This window comes from Microtus oregoni, unplaced genomic scaffold (assembly GCF_018167655.1).
Source record: "Microtus oregoni isolate MIOR12 unplaced genomic scaffold, Mior012 000003F_ref0000135, whole genome shotgun sequence".
Classification (NCBI taxonomy): Eukaryota; Metazoa; Chordata; class Mammalia; order Rodentia; family Cricetidae; genus Microtus; species Microtus oregoni.
The window spans coordinates 73,030,520-73,050,236 of NW_024543062.1; the positions used below are offsets into that span (position 1 = coordinate 73,030,520).

The 19,717-nt window shown below is 33.1% G+C and overlaps 2 protein-coding genes across 2 annotated transcripts in view; one reads left to right on the forward strand and one right to left on the reverse strand.

Moving 5' to 3' along the window:
* The window catches only part of Cdc73 (cell division cycle 73), a 120,123-nt gene that overhangs the window by 57,939 nt on the left and 42,467 nt on the right, over nt 1–19,717 (reverse strand). The window lies entirely within an intron of this gene.
* B3galt2 (beta-1,3-galactosyltransferase 2) lies at nt 1,404–10,263 on the forward strand. The gene is made up of 2 exons (XM_041648887.1): nt 1,404–2,063; nt 6,298–10,263. The coding sequence occupies exon 2, from the start codon at nt 6,423–6,425 to the stop codon at nt 7,689–7,691; it is 1,269 nt and encodes a 422-aa protein (XP_041504821.1). The 5' UTR covers nt 1,404–2,063; nt 6,298–6,422; the 3' UTR covers nt 7,692–10,263.

Below are 19,717 nucleotides of genomic sequence, written 5' to 3' on the forward strand. Positions count from 1 at the left end.
GCAGGGGTAGGGGTGGGACACACGGACCCCAACAAGCAGTGAGCACTATAGTATGGCATTATGGAGTGTTAAGAACTCGACTTTCAGTCCTCCTCTTACAATGTAACTAAGGAAGGCCAAAGTTCTAAACTTTAAGTTTCTCCTTTTATAGTTATTTTTTTTCTTCCTCCAGTTTTATTTTTTTAATTTTTCTAGGAGATGTAAGACACAAACTAAAGTCATAGGGCACAACTAAATCAACAAAGCACAATGTAAGTAAAACATGAAGACAAAAACTTAAAGCTTTTAAAGTACAATTTTTATTCACCTGAAATATTTCTCACTGTGTGAAAAATAAATGAAGTCTGCACACCCAAAATATACAGCACAGCTCTAAAACTATAAATTTCTAGTAGTTAGTGTCTCTAGAATATCAGAGAGAAATGTTAATTATGACCATTAAAAACAAATAACAAAACTACCTGTCAAAGATGGCCAAGCGCCCAGGTGCCTAGATAACTTTACCTGAGAAGGATTTCAGTTTCTGATGTTTATAAAACCTGTTTGATGGCATTTTACTGAACCACATTTAAAAGTATTAAACATTATTAGAAGCATTGGACTCCAGGTCATAACTATACTTGTTTACACATACTTGCATAATGTATAAGTATGTGCGATATTTATTAAACAAGAAGTAAAGTTCTAAAATTTTCTCAACCTTAGGATTTTAGCCAAATGCAATCATGTAGACCTCACCAATTAAAAAAAATCTACGCATGTATGTTATATCTACTTTATCATTTTTTAATTCTATGATACATGTAATTTTTAAGTAAGAAAAATATAACACTGAAAACAAGAAAGTGATTTAAAACTAACTTCACTACTTTCAAGAACCCTAAAAACTGCAGAGAGCAAAAAGGTAGACTTATCATAATCATTCATACCATAATCAATAAAGTAATCCAAGGCAACTGATTTAGATAAGCTCTAGAAAATGGGGACAGGAAATCCTAAATTACAAATAAAAGATGTTTTAACTAGACTAGAAAATCAGAACAATTTAGACAAAATAAGAGCAGGATTGTACTCAAAGAGTTAATTTACACCAACTTGCATGTGAAAGCTTTTGTTACTTCTGCTCTACAAAAGCTTAACAAGCATGAAAGCCACCATCGAACACAGAAAATATTAGAAAGCTTTGCATAAGTTTAAAGATTTTAAAAACCATAACCTCCATTTCATAATCATACGTTAATGTTATACTCACATCACTGTATTTGTTCTGAATAAATATAATACAACACAGAGAAGCAAGATTTCTAAGCTTTTCCCTACCTTAGGCTTTTAGTCAAAATGAATGCAAACAATCACGTGGGACTCAGCCAAGCAGTGACGTTAAATTCTGCTCTGTCAGAGAGAGCATCTGTCAAGCCCACATTTAAACTGCTGCCTGCCTGTGCAGCAGCTGAAGAACCGTGGATTTCATATTACAGACTAAAACCCCAGTAAAACTGCTCAAAAAAAAAAAAAATCCTTCCTGCAGCTGCCAGGCAACGACGACGGAAGAGAGGCAAAGCCTTTTTTTTCCCCCAATGCAACTGAAACACAAAACCCCAGCTCTGCTGCTTTACATTGCAGCTCAGCACTACTACTAGAAATATGGATACTGAGAAGAGAATACAGCACCGCATTGTCCAGCCGGAGAATACAGCAGATGTAAAGAGCGTCAATGCATCAACTGTCGGAAAGAGTCAACAGTGCACCAAATAGAACGGACAACTACAGCCCTTTTGTTTAAAGAAAGAGAGAAAATAAAACACAGGGAAAATCTCTGAAGACTAGGGCACATATGAACAAGAAGGGTAACTTGAAGACACGCCGACAGATGGACAGTTTGGATAATGTGAAAAGCAATCACAGGAGGCAGACTGTTGGGGGATGTGCGCATGTTCGATAGCATCGTTTTGGGGGCTTTTTTGTTGTTTTTTTTTTTTCCTTTGGCTGAAGTGATGGCGTGCCAAAAGTATTTTCAGTGGGCATAATCCTCTCCACCTAAATGGCCTGACCAAGAAAGAAAGGTATGTCGCTGTCTTGTGTACAATGTGTATTAAAAATGTGTTATGATTTTATAGTCCTGCGGGCACTAATACTTGATAAACAAGTTCATGCAGTTCACTGCCCTTGAAACTATGAAAGGGTCTCTAAATACAAGATTTTAAAATTTGTCTTTTCTAAAAGACAAGCTGTCATTGTTTTATTCAACTAAACATGTAGCTGGGAGTAATTCTGTACGATTACAAACATTAAAGAAAAAACAAATAGTAATTAGATATACTAAAAAGATTCTCTGAGAAATTAAACTAGGAAAAAAAATCTGTAGCCCTTTTTTAAAAAAAAGCCAGCAATTCTCTAGCAAATTAGGTCAAATTGATTCCTTGTCTAATAAATTAAAGTACATTTTAAAAAGTGGCTTTCAAAAGATAGTGCAGGAAAATTATACTAAATAGCATCTAATATGATCTTAATTTCATAGGGTCTTTTTGGGGAAACCCTTTCAAAACAAAATCTTAACAGCTCATAGTAATATCTTTGCTCTAATATCTAGTTCCTCAGAGACGACAAACACAGTTCAAGAGTATATCAGCAAATTTTAGGTATTATTGAACTACAAAAGGATATTACAAGTTAAAACATGAGCATCAGATTACATACGGCAGTAAGTTTATGAAAAGCATAACACCATCAAGAAGTCAGTCACACGTTATTACAGTATCAATGAATACAACTTTAAACAAAGAAATATCAAATAGTTGCTCTAAGTACATTAGTGAAGTAGGGAGCTTTTAAGTAACAAACTGATTCCAAATAATCGAGTATAAGACTGTTCCTAAAGATAATTTTTAAAGTGAAATTAAAAATCTAGCATAAAATAGTTTGATATGAAAATATTCATTAATAATATAAGATCAAAATAATATCAATAATGGGCTTATGAGCTTTATTCACATGTAACAAAAATCTATCTATTGCCTCTACATGTGTCTACAAGAAAGAGATAAACTATCCTGGGGACAATCAACACCAGAAGATCAACTAACTCAATTTTACAAACCTATCGTACTTTGATTTTTCCCCTCACTTTCATAAAACTTACTAACAATAAAAAAAAGCAAATAATTTTAAGATCTGTGGAAGCACCGCATAGTAAAATTAAGACTGAATGTGTATCAAACCTTGCTGTATATAAACATCAATTCTCAATCATAAGTATCTGTATTCTAACAGATTAAAATTAGAAACTATTAAATGAAAGTTTTAAAAATCTAGCCTTTCCTAGTATCTTTATTAGAAATTAAGTTAACAGACTAAAATAAATGTTTCAAGACAAAAGTATACAAGTTTTTCTACCAAAGCATCACTTAAATCTGTCTCTGTTTCAAAAAAAAACTAATATAATTATACCAACTTTTAAACTTGATATGGGGGTTACATTTAATAGTAACATCCTTATTAATTTTAATCCATAAAATACAGAATCACACTGAAGGTATTCAAAACAAAAAAGAAAGGATCTACTTTTAAAAAAATGTAAGACATGGCAAAATACTTCAGTCTCTATCCTGTTCTCATTTACTAAACTAAAATACAACAGACATTATAATCTGAGAATAATTTTATCGTTTAACAAAAGAAACAGTTACAGCAATTTTACTTTCTTTTTAATAGCACATACAAGCAGATATATAGGTATATATCTCCATTCTGGGAAACTTTAGCAAAGAATGTTAAGGCTAGATGCATGAGTTTCATTTATAAATGGGAGGGTATCAAATAGGTATATTTGTAAAGGGATTCTAAGCCTTCCTAGATTAATACTTATAAACATGTAATACTCATGAAATGTGAATTAAGATGTACCTCCATCTTATAAAGTTATATTAAAACCAATTCATGAATGAATGCAAAGCTACAATAAAAATAATTAGCTGCTTTCTAGAACACTAAAACACTTTGAAATATCACTTTAAGTACACTTTTCTTGAAAACAATGTAACTTACTATAATAGTTAATACTTCATTCTCTTAGGTTCATTTAAAAATCTGACCTTGAATTTATTCTTTTTTGAACTGTAAGTCTGCACTTTTAAAGTATCTGAATGATTGGATCTAAACCATGTTTTAAGCAATTTTATATCAACAGAAGGCTGATAAGTATGTATTTATAACACCTGAAACAGACCAAATGAACTTTCCAAAGTTACTTCTTTTTAAATTTATACACCTAAGTCTTCAATATCCATTAGACTCATAAGGTGGGTGTGTATCATTAGTGGCTACCAAATAATATAATTTTCCAATAAATTCTTTAACAGTTTTCAGCTTTAAATATAATTTATAAATACAGGCTGGAAAATTTGTTTCTAAATTGGGCCATGAAGCTCTATAATTTTCAACTCATGTCATATAGGAACCATGTTTCCACAGGATGAAAACAGCTTTCAATTTTATACAATACTGTAAGATTTAATCCATGTAAATAAAACTAAAAGCGAACTAGAAATTTAAAAAAAAATCACTGTTCGTTCATATATTTAAATAAATACATTTTTAGTTTTGAGAAATACCTTATTCAATAAAAGCACCATTCAATTTCAGAAACAAGATCAAACCTTAGTGCCTGGTACACATTAGAAATTTGTTCAAATTCCCATCTACTTGCTCCTCCTAGTGGCTGCTACTAGAATAGGATTTCATTCATAACCATCAAACACTTTAAGCAGTAAGGCATGTGTAAGTTTTATGCTACAATTAGTCAATTTCTTGAGGACTTACATGTAAATTATATTACTTGTTAAACGTATTTGTGTCAGTGTTAAACCAATCTGCCATCAACAATAAGTCGATCACTATGATAAGCTAAATAAGAACATGCATTTACACATATAAGTTAAAGTAAGTGGCTAAGTTAAAATTTTATTTGCTTGAAGAAATTATTACAGTGAACTATTGAAATAAAATCACTTCTTGAGCACACAAATTTAATTTAACACTGCAAGTCCCAAAATTAATGATTAAATAAATGACTTCTACTTCTAAGTTTGGTTTAAAAAAAAATAAGTTGGAAAAATAAATGCTAAATATTTGTCTCCATTCCTCCAAACAGCTTTTATTGAAATTCAAACTACTTCTATGACCCCACTTCATCTAGAAGCATCTAAGAATAGGAAAAAAGAAAAAACAAAATACAATTAACAAATACAATACAAATAAAGTTTATGCTTTGCTGAAAAGCCTCTTGCAAAAACCAGTATTTCATTATGTAGCATCATTCATTTCTTTTATCCAGCTTGTAACTTTTTAAAGATCAAGGAATGAATGTGCTATGCTACTATAAAGACATGAAAAATAAACTAATTTCTGATTGCTGCAGAGATTTGTTTTAACAAAACATAATTCAAGAATATTTTAAGATATAATTTGTACAAAATAGGGTTTAAAGCAGTTGAAGATAGTAGTGGCCACTGCCTATATTTTGCAAAAATACAGTCCAAAAAAAAAACTCTGTAAAAATGCATGTCCTTTGCCAAAATCATAAACAAAAAAGACTGATCTCCTGGATACTTCCTATTTGAGGTGGATGGTGAAAATTAGTAAAATATTTAAATATTAATCAGTTATTACTTTCTAATCTCACACTGAAATTACTGGACCCTGAAAATTAATTTTGACAGGTGTATGTTCTCACTGAGTTTCAGCAGTGGGGGCCAGTGGAAATGCGCCAGGCAGTGTACTGTGACTAACTGAACTCTGCCACAATCAAACCTGCACCGTCTGTCCCCAAACCAATACATGACCATTTTCCAAAAAAGGACACTGACTGTGCAACCATATCATCATGGCATGTCAAATCAATTTTAATTAATGTCAATAAACTTTCCATCTGTTCTGAAGGCCTTCTTACTGAGCCTTTGTAAGAAATCTAAACATTTTTTTTCTTTCTACATGATACAACTTTAAAAATCTTTACCTTAAGTCAAAAGAACAGGTGACCAGAGTTACTGAGATCATCAAATGAGTACAATAAAATTAATTTATCATTTACCTTTCAAGTGATCATTGTGTTACAAGAATATTTTAAAAGAAATAAACCTTGATTATTTCATTTTGTCAAAAGGAAACAAATTATATGCTTTCTTCTGGCTTATCCTATTTTTCACAACTTAAAAACGTCCTTTTATTAGCAATCAGAGTCCTTTCAAGTTAGTTTGTAAGATTTTGCATTTTGTAAACCATTATGCTTCATCTTTACAGAATGACTTCAAGGGACACACAACTAAACCAGAAAATGATGACCAAAGAACAGGATTGATTCAGGAAGAAAAAAAACAAACCCAAGAGTATTTCTGGCCTCATACATCTTACTGGATATTTCCAACATGCTTCAGTGGAGGAGAAGACACTGCTGCTTTGCAAAGATGACCTGGAATGCTAAAAGGTCTCTGTTCCGGACCCACCTTATGGGTGTACTTTCCCTAGTGTTTCTTTTTGCTGTGTTTTTGTTTTTCAACCATCATGACTGGCTACCAGGTAGAGCTGGATTCAAAGAAAACCCTGTGACATACACTTTCCGAGGATTTCGTTCTACAAAAAGTGAGACAAATCACAGCTCTCTTCGGAACATATGGAAAGAAACAGTTCCTCAGACTCTGAGGCCTCAGACAGCAACTAACTCCAATAACACAGATCTATCACCACAAGGAGTTACAGGACTAGAGAACACACTCAGTGCCAATGGAAGTAATTATAATGAAAAAGGTACTGGACATCCAAACTCTTATCATTTCAAATATATTATCAATGAGCCTGAAAAATGCCAAGAGAAAAGTCCATTTTTAATATTATTAATAGCTGCAGAACCTGGACAAATAGAAGCAAGAAGAGCTATCCGGCAAACGTGGGGCAATGAAAGTTTGGCACCTGGCATCCAAATCACACGGATTTTTTTGTTGGGCATAAGCATTAAGCTAAATGGCTACCTTCAACATGCAATTCTAGAAGAAAGCAGACAATATCATGATATAATTCAACAGGAATACTTAGATACATACTATAATCTGACGATTAAAACACTAATGGGTATGAACTGGGTTGCAACATACTGTCCACATATTCCATATGTTATGAAAACAGACAGTGACATGTTTGTCAACACTGAGTATTTAATACACAAGTTACTAAAGCCAGAACTGCCTCCTAGACATAACTACTTTACTGGGTATCTAATGAGAGGATACGCACCTAACAGAAACAAAGACAGCAAGTGGTACATGCCACCAGACCTTTATCCAAGTGAGCGTTACCCTGTATTCTGTTCAGGAACTGGTTATGTTTTTTCTGGGGATCTAGCAGAAAAGATATTTAAGGTTTCTTTAGGCATCCGTCGTTTGCACTTGGAAGATGTGTATGTAGGGATCTGTCTTGCCAAGTTGAGAATTGATCCTGTGCCCCCTCCCAATGAGTTCGTGTTCAATCACTGGCGAGTTTCTTACTCAAGCTGTAAATACAGCCACCTAATTACCTCTCATCAGTTCCAGCCTAGTGAACTGATAAAATACTGGAACCACTTACAACAAAATAAGCACAACGCCTGTGCCAACGCAGCAAAGGAAAAAGCAGGCAGGTATCGGCACCGTAAAGTACACTAAAAGACTATTTTTGTTCAAGTGTGCAATTTGTAAATATTGCTTAGAGCATGTATAGTTAAAAACTTGATACATACATAGAACAAGTTTTAGTTCAGCTCATCATGTAAGGGAATTCAAAACTATTTTTTTAATTTCTGAAGAAGCTAATTCATAAAATTACATTATGACAAAAAGGTATCCCAAAAGAGTCTACTTTAAAAAAAACTGTATAAAGAAAAGGATTCTCTGTATTAACATGCAATAAGCATGCATACATAAAGGGTTTAAGTCTTATATTAGGGATCAATACAGTGTATCAGCATACATTTTCCACATAAATCATAATTTAAGAAATGAAGATAGTCAAAAGATTCCTAGGTTTACTTTGAATTTCATCATATAATCTAATGTACAAGGGTACTTTGTAACTGTGCAAAGAACACATTTTCTGACCTGACTTTAGAGTTCTAACTTTATACCACACACAATAAGACTTAGTTAAGTTATGCCATAAACTCAGTTATATATTCAGGCATTTGAGCAATGCAATTCTCATTCAAGCATTTACTTTTAAAAATAATTGATAAGTGTTTTATAATTTCTTTTATTAATTCTCATATATACTGGGGAAATTATTTTGACATGTGATAAATGTGAAAAATTAATGTGTCTCAGGCTCAAGTTTTTAAAATGAATTATTAAAGGTTTCAAAATAGATAAATTTTGTTTTCTCATTAGTATTAAGGGCCAACCCAGTATTTCAATGAATTTTGCATTTGGACAAAATATTGCACTCATGGAGAATGCTTAACGACAACTATACCTATGTCATGTATGTCTGTGAAATAAATCATGTTCCTCTCAGTGAAGCAAAAGTCCTAACAGAAAAGCACAATGATGAAGTGTTGCTGAAAAATGAAGAAAAAAAGGAATACAGGTAGAAATTTCACTCAATATATTTTTAAGATGTATGTCTGCCAAACAGCAACAAATGGGTAAAGTTTTATTTCCTGAGAGCAGATGTACAGAATCCAACACTTAAATCGTTTTGTGAAACTTACTTATTTCTCTCAATGTCAAGTTTACAAACCTAAGTTTCTAATTTGGTAAATGACAAATATCTGCATCACCAACTAAAAACCATTTAGGAAGAGATGGGGAGAAGCTACAAATGTTTGATGACTGTTTGTTTGCTTTTGGAATGGACAACATATTCAATGCACTTTTATCAAGGTACTATTACTTTTTAAAAGGTAAACACCAAAACCTTGAACTGAATGTTATAGAAATGTTCTCATATTTTGTTTGGCCCCATCATGAATTTTAACATCAATAAACAGAGCCCCACTAACTTAAAAATAGTGTTTTTATTGTATGTAAATTTATCAATTTTACCCACTAACTTAAGTGTATTATTATATGTAAATTTATCAATTTTAATTAAGTCAGAATGTTTCTGACCAGAATTCTAACAATTTTATCACAGAACCTATTATGAAAGGATAAATTGCCAGAAGTACAAAAATGTTATTTGTTTGCAATACACTGAGTCCATAAATTTATCCCCCCTTCTAAATTAGAAGCATTAAGGACTCTATTCCACATCAAATGTTTCTGAACAATCAGCTATGAAACATCCTCCAGCTTTTGCTTAATGATTATTTTTCACTTAATTACTCAATATAATTGCAGAGTTACCAGTATTACTACAAAAAAGACATAAAAAATCACAGCAGTGATGAGAGACAGAGGGACTATCAGCGTAAACTAATTCCCTCTGAATTATGCCACAGAAGAAATTGGGGGGAATGTACGTTTGTGAGCACTAAGGTACAGGTTTGTAACAGGAATAGAACCAACACCCTGAAGATATTTGAAAATATAATAGTATAGTATTATTGGGTTTAAAACACTGACTTCTGAAAAACAAAATCCTTAAAAATATTTAAGTACTTATTCTTAGGTATCAATTTAAAACCATTTCTATATTCCTCATGATTGACTTGAAAGATAATGATAATGATGATCTGAGACCCCAAAGGGGATTAAACCAAAGTAAAAAATCAGTATAAAGATGGTGGCGCACGCCTTTAATCCCAGCACTCAGGAGGCAGGTGCAGATGGATCTCTTTGAGTTCAAGGCCAGCCTGGTCTACAAGAGCTAGTTCCAGGATAGGCTCCAAAGCTACAGAGAAACCCTATCTCGGAAAAAAAAAAAAAAAAAAAAACTATGTTTTGCCTTTAGTAACACATGGAAAATGATGCAGGAGGAATGAGAATTCAAGGCAAAACTAGATTAAATTGTGAAATCCTGACTAAGAAGACAACCAAAACTTACTTTAAAATAAAAATTCTATTATTAATTTATTTTCACATTTCATTTCCAACAGCATAAATGTTAACTTTATAGGCCAAATAAGCCGCTATATGAAAGTCTCATCAGTTGTTAATAGTATCTACTTTACCTCAGCACTATGAAAAATTTTTGAATATGAGAAAGAAATGTTTGAAAATGACTACATGGATTTGATCAAAGGAAAGATTACAGAGTGAACTGGGTACCACGACACTCAAAGTGCTAACAGATATTTCAAAAGGAAAATGCAAGTTTCAGTATTTACAACTCTAGTTTGTTTAAGATAAAATTAAAAGTAATAATTCTTCAATGACTAAATAATTCGCATTTTACTTAATCTCTTTCATGTATTATAATATGCAAAAGTACACATATCCTCATTGGAACTTTATTAATTTCTAGTTCCAGAAAAGTCTGCAATAATAGTACCAATAATAGTATCACACACTATTCACTGATCGTGGAAGCAGTGTACCTGGTACTGTGTTAAAGTACTGTACATTACTTCATATAATACTTGTAACACTAAAAGAAAAGGCTCATGTGGGAGGTGATATATATAAAATAACAACACTAGTAAAAGGCTTCCATCTCAGAGATTATGGTCTTATCCATTATGCTGTTCTGCTACATGTTTTACTTATGACAGAAGCTAACAGGTCTACAAACCCAAGCAAAATTGGCTTATTCCACTATTTGCCATTCTCTACTTATTCTCTTTGGCCATGCCCACAGATTTCACAGGCACTTTTCTCTTGCTAGCATATGGCACCAGGTGTTAGATATAAAAAAGAAAAGGGAAAAGAACACATATTTGATCCACTAGTTGATTTCTCTTCCCCTTTGCAGATATTAGTGAATGGTAAATTTAATTTTGAAAAACATGTACACTGCTATTTTTGGAACTGGGTTACACCTACAGTGATAGGCAAGTGACTTAGAAATTTCACAACTGATGATGGATGTTCAGCAGACAAATAAGATACTATGCATATTTATCCACTACACCATTTAACAGCTACTAATCTACAGTACAGTCAAAACAAACTTCTCTGACTAAGTCTAGTCAGGCATAGTGTCACACACCTTTAATCCCAGGAAGAGGCAGAAAGATCTTGATGTGATGGAAGCTAGCCTGGTCTACAAAGCAAGCTCCAGGACAGTCAGAGCTGTACAACAGAGATCACTTCTCAAGGACAATCTAAAGATGCTAGCAGGCTTCTTTCCCAGGCCCCCACACGGCATAAAAGAGACCAGACTTACAAGCTCTCTCAGCACTACAGTTGTGCGCCATGGCACGAGTGACACACACATTTACACAAAAACCATACAGTGAACGAAATGCAGAAAATTTAAGAAAAAAATAGATCCCAGATGAAATAAAATGCAATATTAACTACTCAAGCACCTACTCTTCCTAGATTGCTTTTAACATGGGGTTGGCATGACTTCTTTAATAAATGACATTGCAGAGTCAGAAAAGAAACTAAAATGAAGTCAAACAGCATAGTTATTTATAACTAAGCAAAATTAACTTGTATAAAAAATAAAACAAAAGACAAGCAGGGTATGGTGAAGCCGGCCTACAGTTAGTCTAGAAGATGAGGTATAGTTCAATTACTTCAGCCTAGCAGTTCCATATTGGTTAAAGCAACACAGCAATGCTCATTTAAAAAACAAAACAAAAAGATAAAAGACAAGCTTTAAAAATGGACAAAACATGTTCTTATTAAGCTCCCCTACCAATAAATTGCTCAGGATATAGAAAAAATTTTAATGGTACTAACCACACATAAGAATCATGATCTTAGGAAGATATATCCGGGCTATTTTATCCATGTTTCTCCTTACTTCGTGTCAATACATACCATTTAAGTTTATACTTATCTTTTAAGATTTATGTTATTTTATGTGTATGAGTATTTTGTCTGCATGCACATATATATATACCCCATGCATGCATGCCTAGTGCCACAGATACCCTAGAACTAGAGTTACAGACAGTTGTGAATCCAGGTCCTCTACAATATAATAGAATGGCTGGCCCTCTCTCCAGCCAATATTATATCTTTTTAACTAAAACATATCAATTACTCATTTAATGTAATGCAGTTAAACTAAATTTAATCAAACCAAAATTATACTTTCTAGAACTAGAGGGTGACAGACAAAACCTTAAGCAAGTAAACTATAAAATGTTTAACACATTGTTTCCAATCATTCATCAAACATTATGTAGCATCTACTATTTGTAGGTATCAACATTAATAACAAGACAAAATGTGGATGTCTTTGGTAACTTACTCTGTATAAGAGCATAGCCACATAGAGAAAACATAGAACTGTATCTGTTTGTGTCTCAATCCAAGAATAATTTCCAAATTCATGGAAAATATGCCAATAATGAAAAACATTAGTTCTTAAAGAAAAAGTGAATTCTTTCAAAGTTAGAAACATTGGAAAATTGAAAAACCAGAGACAATACAATGTCCAAGTGATAACATAAAAATTTTGGGAAAAAAATTGTTTCATAGTTAAAACATAACTGAGAAAATGAGAAGCTTGCTATCTATACAGGCTGGAGCCCCCATATATGAAAAGGGAAGACGTAGAAAGCAATGACCATCCTCAATAGAAAATGGGGAAAAATATTAAGGCATTATAGAGCAATGATACATCCCCTAAATCAAGGTCAACCCTGGACTTAAGACAAATACTAAATCAAATTGTACAGATAAACTACTCTGTAAATAACAAATAAGGAAAAACTTTCTGGATGGCCATTTGTACTAGCAGAAATGAAAATGAAACAGATGCTAAAAGAGAATGATTTTGTAATATTTAGCAAAATTCTGCAAGAATTTGATCCCTTTGTTCAGCAATTATGCACCAGAAGTTTGAATCCAAATTATAGTGGTAATATGAAACAAAATTAAAACAAAAGTAACAACACAAGTAGGACTTTCAATAGCACAGGATAGATAACAATCATAATTCACAAGGACTACAAAGGTACATCACAATGTATTTAGTGGGAGACAATCTAAGGTAAAAATAATAGCAAAAAGCCATTGGCATTATTATCACAAAGCTTTAACTGATATGTTATAGACATACACAAGATTAAGAAATGATATATAAAAAAATGATACATTAAAGTTCCAACCCCCTATGTGGTGGTATTTGAAAATGAGGTCTTTAAAATGTAATAAATCGACAGCTACTGGAAATGCTGCCCTCACAACAGAATAAGTGTTCTTGTAAGAAGGAAGCACGTGAAGCATAAGGTTATGTGGACGTTCCTTCCTTGTTAACAACAGAAGAACTCTTTTATGATAGGAAGAATTTAAGCAAAAACTCTGGTTTTAGGATTACATTGGAATTATTATACTAGCAATATAAAAGATATTGCCTAGCATTTTAAAAGAAATTTCTGTATTTGTCTACTAAAATATCAAAAGACGGACTGGAGAGATGGCTCAGCGGTTAAGAGCATTGCCTGCTCTTCCAAAGGTCCTGAGTTCAATTCCCAGCAACCACATGGTGGCTCACAACCATCTGTAATGAGTTCTGGTGCCCTCTTCTGGCCTGCAGACATACACACAGGCAGAAAAATAAATAAATAAATGAATAAATAAATAAATATTTTTAAAAAAATAAATAAAATATCAAAAGAAAAAGGGAGCCTCAATGGTAGAGAACTTTTTTTTTAAACTATTTTTAATTAAGCCTCTTGGGAAACAAAAGTGGGCAGATCTCCAGGAGTTCAAGGCCGGGCTGCTCTACAAAGAAAGTTCTAAGACAGCCAGAGCTACATAACAGAGAGAGCCTGTCTCAAAAGTTTTTTTCACCAAATTATTTATTTACTCTATGTGTGTTTGCATGTGCTTGTGCACACATATGCCACAGCAAGTAGAGGACAGATTGTAGAAGTTAGTTGTTTCCTTCCACCATGTGAGTTCCAAAACTAAACTCAGGCCATTAGATTTGGCAACAAGCACTGACCAATTCCCTGGTCCACTGAACACTTTCAGTGCTCAGGTTACAGTTTCTAGATACCACTGCCTTATAAATCAACAATTTATCTTTGCAGAAATGCTGAGTTCCGTATCTGTAGTAGAAAATAAACATATGACTTTGCCAGAAATCAAGGAATGAGAATTAATGAAGTCAAAATATATTAGGTCACAACTTCAAGAGGCTCTCTACTGACTAGGATGAAGTATCTAGATAACTAGACTGATTGTGTCAATTGATAATATCAATTTATTTCATTACAATTACCAATTTACTATATATGTATCTTATAACACCATGTTAAACAGACAATAAAATTTATTTTAAAATAAAATGAATTCAGCAACAAATAAAACTGTGAGATTAAAGAGAACTCTGTCCATCACATACAAAAACCCAAATTTTTATTTAAAAAAAGACTAACAAAGAAAAACAGTTACTACTTTAACTAAAACTATAACTGGACCAAAAATTAAATATAAAATATATATACAAATGTCTGTGTGTGTACACGTGCACACGTTTCTGTATGTGTGTTATGTATTCAGTTCCTGCATACAAATCCTCAGAGCTCTTACAGCTTTAGGCCTTTAGAGCACTAGGTTGGTTCTTTAATTGCACCAGTTTCTCCAACTTTTTGGTTTGGTTTGCTTACTTTATGACTGTAGCCAAAAAAAAATAAAAAATCCTAAATGATGGAAGATTAGCAGACAAAACTATTCCTAGTATGTATAGGGATTCCATGCCCATAGTATGCTTTTCCACGGGAATAAATTGGAATGAGAAAGAATCCAAGAGCAATTTATAAGTTAAAGAATAGAAGCTGAAAACAGGTGTAGTGGTTCATGACTTTAACCCCAACATTAGTAGGCAGAAGAAGCAGGAGAATTGTGAAATCAAAGCTAATCTGAGCTAATAGCATGATAATAGCTGGAAAAATAAGTAGATAGATGGACAGACAGACAGACAAAAATAAAATACAAAGCTGAACACTATCTAGCATTTTCCTCTTTAGCAAAACCTCTCAGAAGAATAACCAAAGTTGTGCTAGTCTCTGCAATTTAACAGAATGAAGACTATGCTGCAATAAATAAGGAGCCCATGTTCCTAACATCATATCCTTTTGAGGCAGAGCCAACAGAACTCTAATTACAAAATTTTCTGGCTAGGCCTGATACAATGTAAAAACACTGTCTGGGGTTAGAAATGACAGAATAATCTAGCATTTTGCTCTTTTTCTTAAAGTTTGGTTTTTAAATTTTTGTTTAAAACACCTCCCATCATCAGAGATTTTGATCTCTAGACAACATTAAGAGAAAGAAGAAGAGGGCAATGATGGTGCACACATTTAATCCCAGCACTGAGGCAGCAGGGGCAGGTGGATCTCTGTGGGTTTGAAGGCAGTCAGTCAGGGGCTACAGAGTGAGTTCCAGGATAGTCAGGGAAATAACAAAGAGAAACCCTTTCTTGAAAAACAATAAAAATTAACAAAAAAAATCCAGTAGTCTGAAAGTGTTCTTATTCACATTTTTTTTTTTTGCTTTGTTGTTTTGTTTTTTGTGACAAAGTTTCTCTGTGTAGCCTGTCACAGAGATCTGCCTGCCTCTACCTCCTGAATGCTGGGAATAAAGGCATGCGCCACCACCCCCAACTCCTAATTCACACTTTTCATCTTACCATCTAGTACACATCTCACTAAAAACACAATGGTAACATTTCTGAAAGAGAAGCTTAGGCAATAAATGATTTAGAAAACAACCTTTTTCTAGAGACATCATTAATTATTTAGGCGAAATAAATTAAAGTTACAGAGACACAGAGGGTATGTGTTATATTCACATTACGTAAAAGGATAGCTTGCATGTTTCGGTGGACAAGAACAAACATAACATAAACAAGAGGCCAATATAAACAGTAGGGTGACACTGACCAGAAGGCCCAACTAAAGCAGTCATAATACAATACACCTAAGCCCTCTGTTCCATTAAACTTCATGAATACTGGGAATACTAACAGAGAAAGAGGTCCAACCCCAAATTTTGGTCTCACAGTGCCGATACAAGCTTTATACTAAATAAAAAGAAGAATTAGGGAAGCACATATATTTAATTATGAAAGGTGTGGACCCACTAAGGGTTGTATCAACTCCTATATAACAAGAAGCTGTTAATCTGTCAGTAATTACTGTCATTCCCAAGAAGACTCCTGGTTCCTAGAAGACAATCTGTACCAGGGTACAGTCTTCCCATCACAGGAAACTTGCTCTCATCCTGAAAAATAGTCTCACCGTTCCACATTGTTGTTCAAGGTGACTGATGATTTAAGAAATGACTCATCCTTGTGCCTGAGTTATCACTCACTTATAAATAGCCATTTCTTGAATGATTAATGTGCCTACTTGCCCATTAAACAGGTGACACTAAGAAAAGGAAACAAATGAAGAATGGAGACTGAAATTTCAGGCTTTCATCATGTCTTAATTCCCACTCTAGACCAAGGAAAGAGCCAATGCTTTCCAGGCATGCCAGCTTCTTGGAACCTGTTACAATATGTATTTCTTGAACAACAGATACAAATGTGTTTATTCAGTTTAAGTATGAGGCAACCTCTAGCACATTTATATCAACATATGTATGAGGGAAAGAAGGGAAGACAGAAAGGAATAGGAGAAGATACTTCTATTAGAAAAATAATCCATTTAATGAATTTTATTTGTAAAATATCAACTGAGTAAAATGTGAAGAAAACTTTCTACCTAATCCAGTTATTCTTAGGAAGAAAACTTTCAAACAGTATCTCATTCTATGGTGTACCTTTACATCTTTCAAATAAATACTACAAATTGAAATGTTTTCAGTGGTGGTATCCTGAAACTACACAGTAGGTGCCTGACAACACAGTATAACTACACATGTCCTTAATCATAGTCATCCACAGTGGTACTTGTCACAGTATTTCTCTGGCTTTTGCATTCATTATGGGTGAATTAAAAAAAAAATCTTTTATACCATGACATAAAAAAAAAAACTAAGGTGCCTTTTAACACTAAACTGGAATTAAGGAAGAAGGCAGGATTTAAGCTAACTTTAATTTATCAAGCTGGAATGTATAAAGGATCAAAATATGGAATCCAATAAGAAATCCTTGTTACTCTGTATCTTCCCCCACCCCCCCACCCCCCGAAACAGGGTTTCTCTGTAGCTTTGGAGCCTGTCCTGGAAAGAGCTCTTGTAGACCAGGCTGGCCTCGAACTCACAAAGATCCACTTGCCTCTGCCACCCATGTGCTGAAATTAAAGGTGTGTGCCACCACCGCACGGTGCTACTGTGTCTTTAGAAATTAACATGACAATGTAATTAATAAAAAGCCAAGAATTAAAGCAAAAATATTATACAACTCCTATCCTGTCTTGTGATAAGTCAGACCTTTAGGATACCTACATTATTATGAATAAATGTTAGTTACCTCAAAACCACTCCTTGACCAAACCAAACAGAATACAATCGGGTACTAGTGCTTAAGTTACATTACCTATGTATCTAAAGAAATATATTCTACCTGGAAAAATATTAGACATAATAACAAGGAAAAGTAACAGTGGCAAATTCAAGAAGTAATCAAAGTAAATGGCACCATAAAGTATCAGTAACTCAAAAACTGAGTAATTTTATGTATCATAGGTGTCCCCAAATTTGACTCAAATTATTTGAAGATCATCTTTTACAATGCAATGCAGCTAAAGATAAAGTATTTCTAGTAAAGCTTTCTGTGCTTGTTTTGTCTATATGATGCCGGAGTTTTAACCCAGAGCCTCACACATGCTAGGTCACACACTGATCCCTCAGCCCTCACTTTAAAGTTATATTTTCCTTTTATATATTTAAAATCAATAAGGTCTCATTATGTGGCTCAAATTGGCCTCAAACTCATGACCCTCTTGCCTCAGTTTTCTAAATGCTGAGATTACAAGCAGGTACTACCATACTCAGCCCAAAGGTACAGTCTTATTTCATGATAATGCTACAGTAACTTTTACACTATATGAAAAACATATATCATAATTTATGATACATTATAACATACCCACATATACATTATAACATACCCACATATTCAGCATCAAAACGATGGGTTACTGTGCCACTCCATCTAACCCTCATGGACACTACATAGTACTATGTATAGCTTTATAGGATGTATTGCTAAAATCAAAAGATAACATCAAAACCTGAACTGGGGAGGTTTTATCTAATAATAATAACAGAAGATAAAACTCAGTATCTCCTAAAAGATTAAAGGAGTGCTTAACTTCAGTTCTAAGATTTAATTAATAAATTAAGGATTTAATTTCAGAATACTTAAAACAACAAGTAAAAGACCATAATAACAGAAGCATAAGCAAAATAGAACCCTCTATTTGAAAGTAAAGTATCAAATCTGGGAAAATATGATTACAGGATCAATAATCTCTAGAATTTGCTACTTGTAGATGACAACAGAAGATATGATTAATTTGTTAAATTCATAAGAAGTTAAAATGACCTATTTCCAACAACATCTTTATTTCACCTTACATACTACTGAAAAAAGTCCAAATGTAAAGAACATGTTATCTCAATGTCACTGTAATACACGCTCAACTGTAAAAATAATCCAGTTCTAGAACAATACTTTCTCTAGCAAAAGCAGGACCTTAAAGTTTCCATTTCCAACCATTTCAAATAAATGTCTTCAACTTATACACAGAAAAGCAGTATTCCAAAATTCCAAGAACTTAGCATCTAATTTTAAGATCTGTCCAGAGCAGAAGTAGTAAGAATTTAAACCAGATACTTAAACATGAGAGCAGTCACTCACAGAGGAATATGAGAGGCAGGAAAGACAAGAAGAACAACACTAAAAGAAACATCCATCAAGAACAAGACCTGGAAAAGAAACCAAAACTTAGAATTAAAGATCAAATGAGATTGGGCAGGATGGGAAAAGGGAGAGGGAAAAGATGAAATAAGCAGATAATCCAATGAAATAATACAAAATATTAATAGAAAACCCAATGAATATAAAATATTAGTAGGAAAATAATTTGAATGCAAGAATTATACAAAAGACTGAAAATTCATTGAAGACTTCATTTACAAACACTATAATCTGATATAGCACACTAAAACTCAGCCAACAGTCATCAAAGTATCAAAACCTAACACCCTTAAATAGCATATGATTAAATGTATTAGATTTTGTCATATGAACAAAGTGGTTCAGATCGTCAATCATGAAATAAATAAAATGTTAAAAATTAATATCTATTTTTCTAAATAGTAAAGAAGATCCAAGGTATTTAATAAAAGTAGCAGCCTAAATATAAGTTGACGGGTTAGAATTTAACAATGAGAAATGTTTAAAATTGGTATCAAATTTATTCAAATTAAATGAATTATAGTTGTGTCAATGCCAAGAAATAGAAATCAGAATAATTTAATTGTAATATAAGAGATTAAACTAAAAAAAAAACTAAAATCTATATTTACGCAGCTCTTGGAATTATATGTAATTCACAATACAAATGTTTCTTTGTATGTATATGTACCACACGCATGTCTAGTGGTTTCAGACATCAAAAGTAAGCATCAAGTACCCTGGAACTAGAATTATAGATGGTGGTAAGCCATCGTGT

Excerpts from the sequence above, each read along its gene's own strand:
- B3galt2 (XM_041648887.1), top strand. The coding sequence starts at position 6,423 with ATGCTTCAGTGGAGGAGAAGACACTGCTGCTTTGCAAAGATGACCTGG.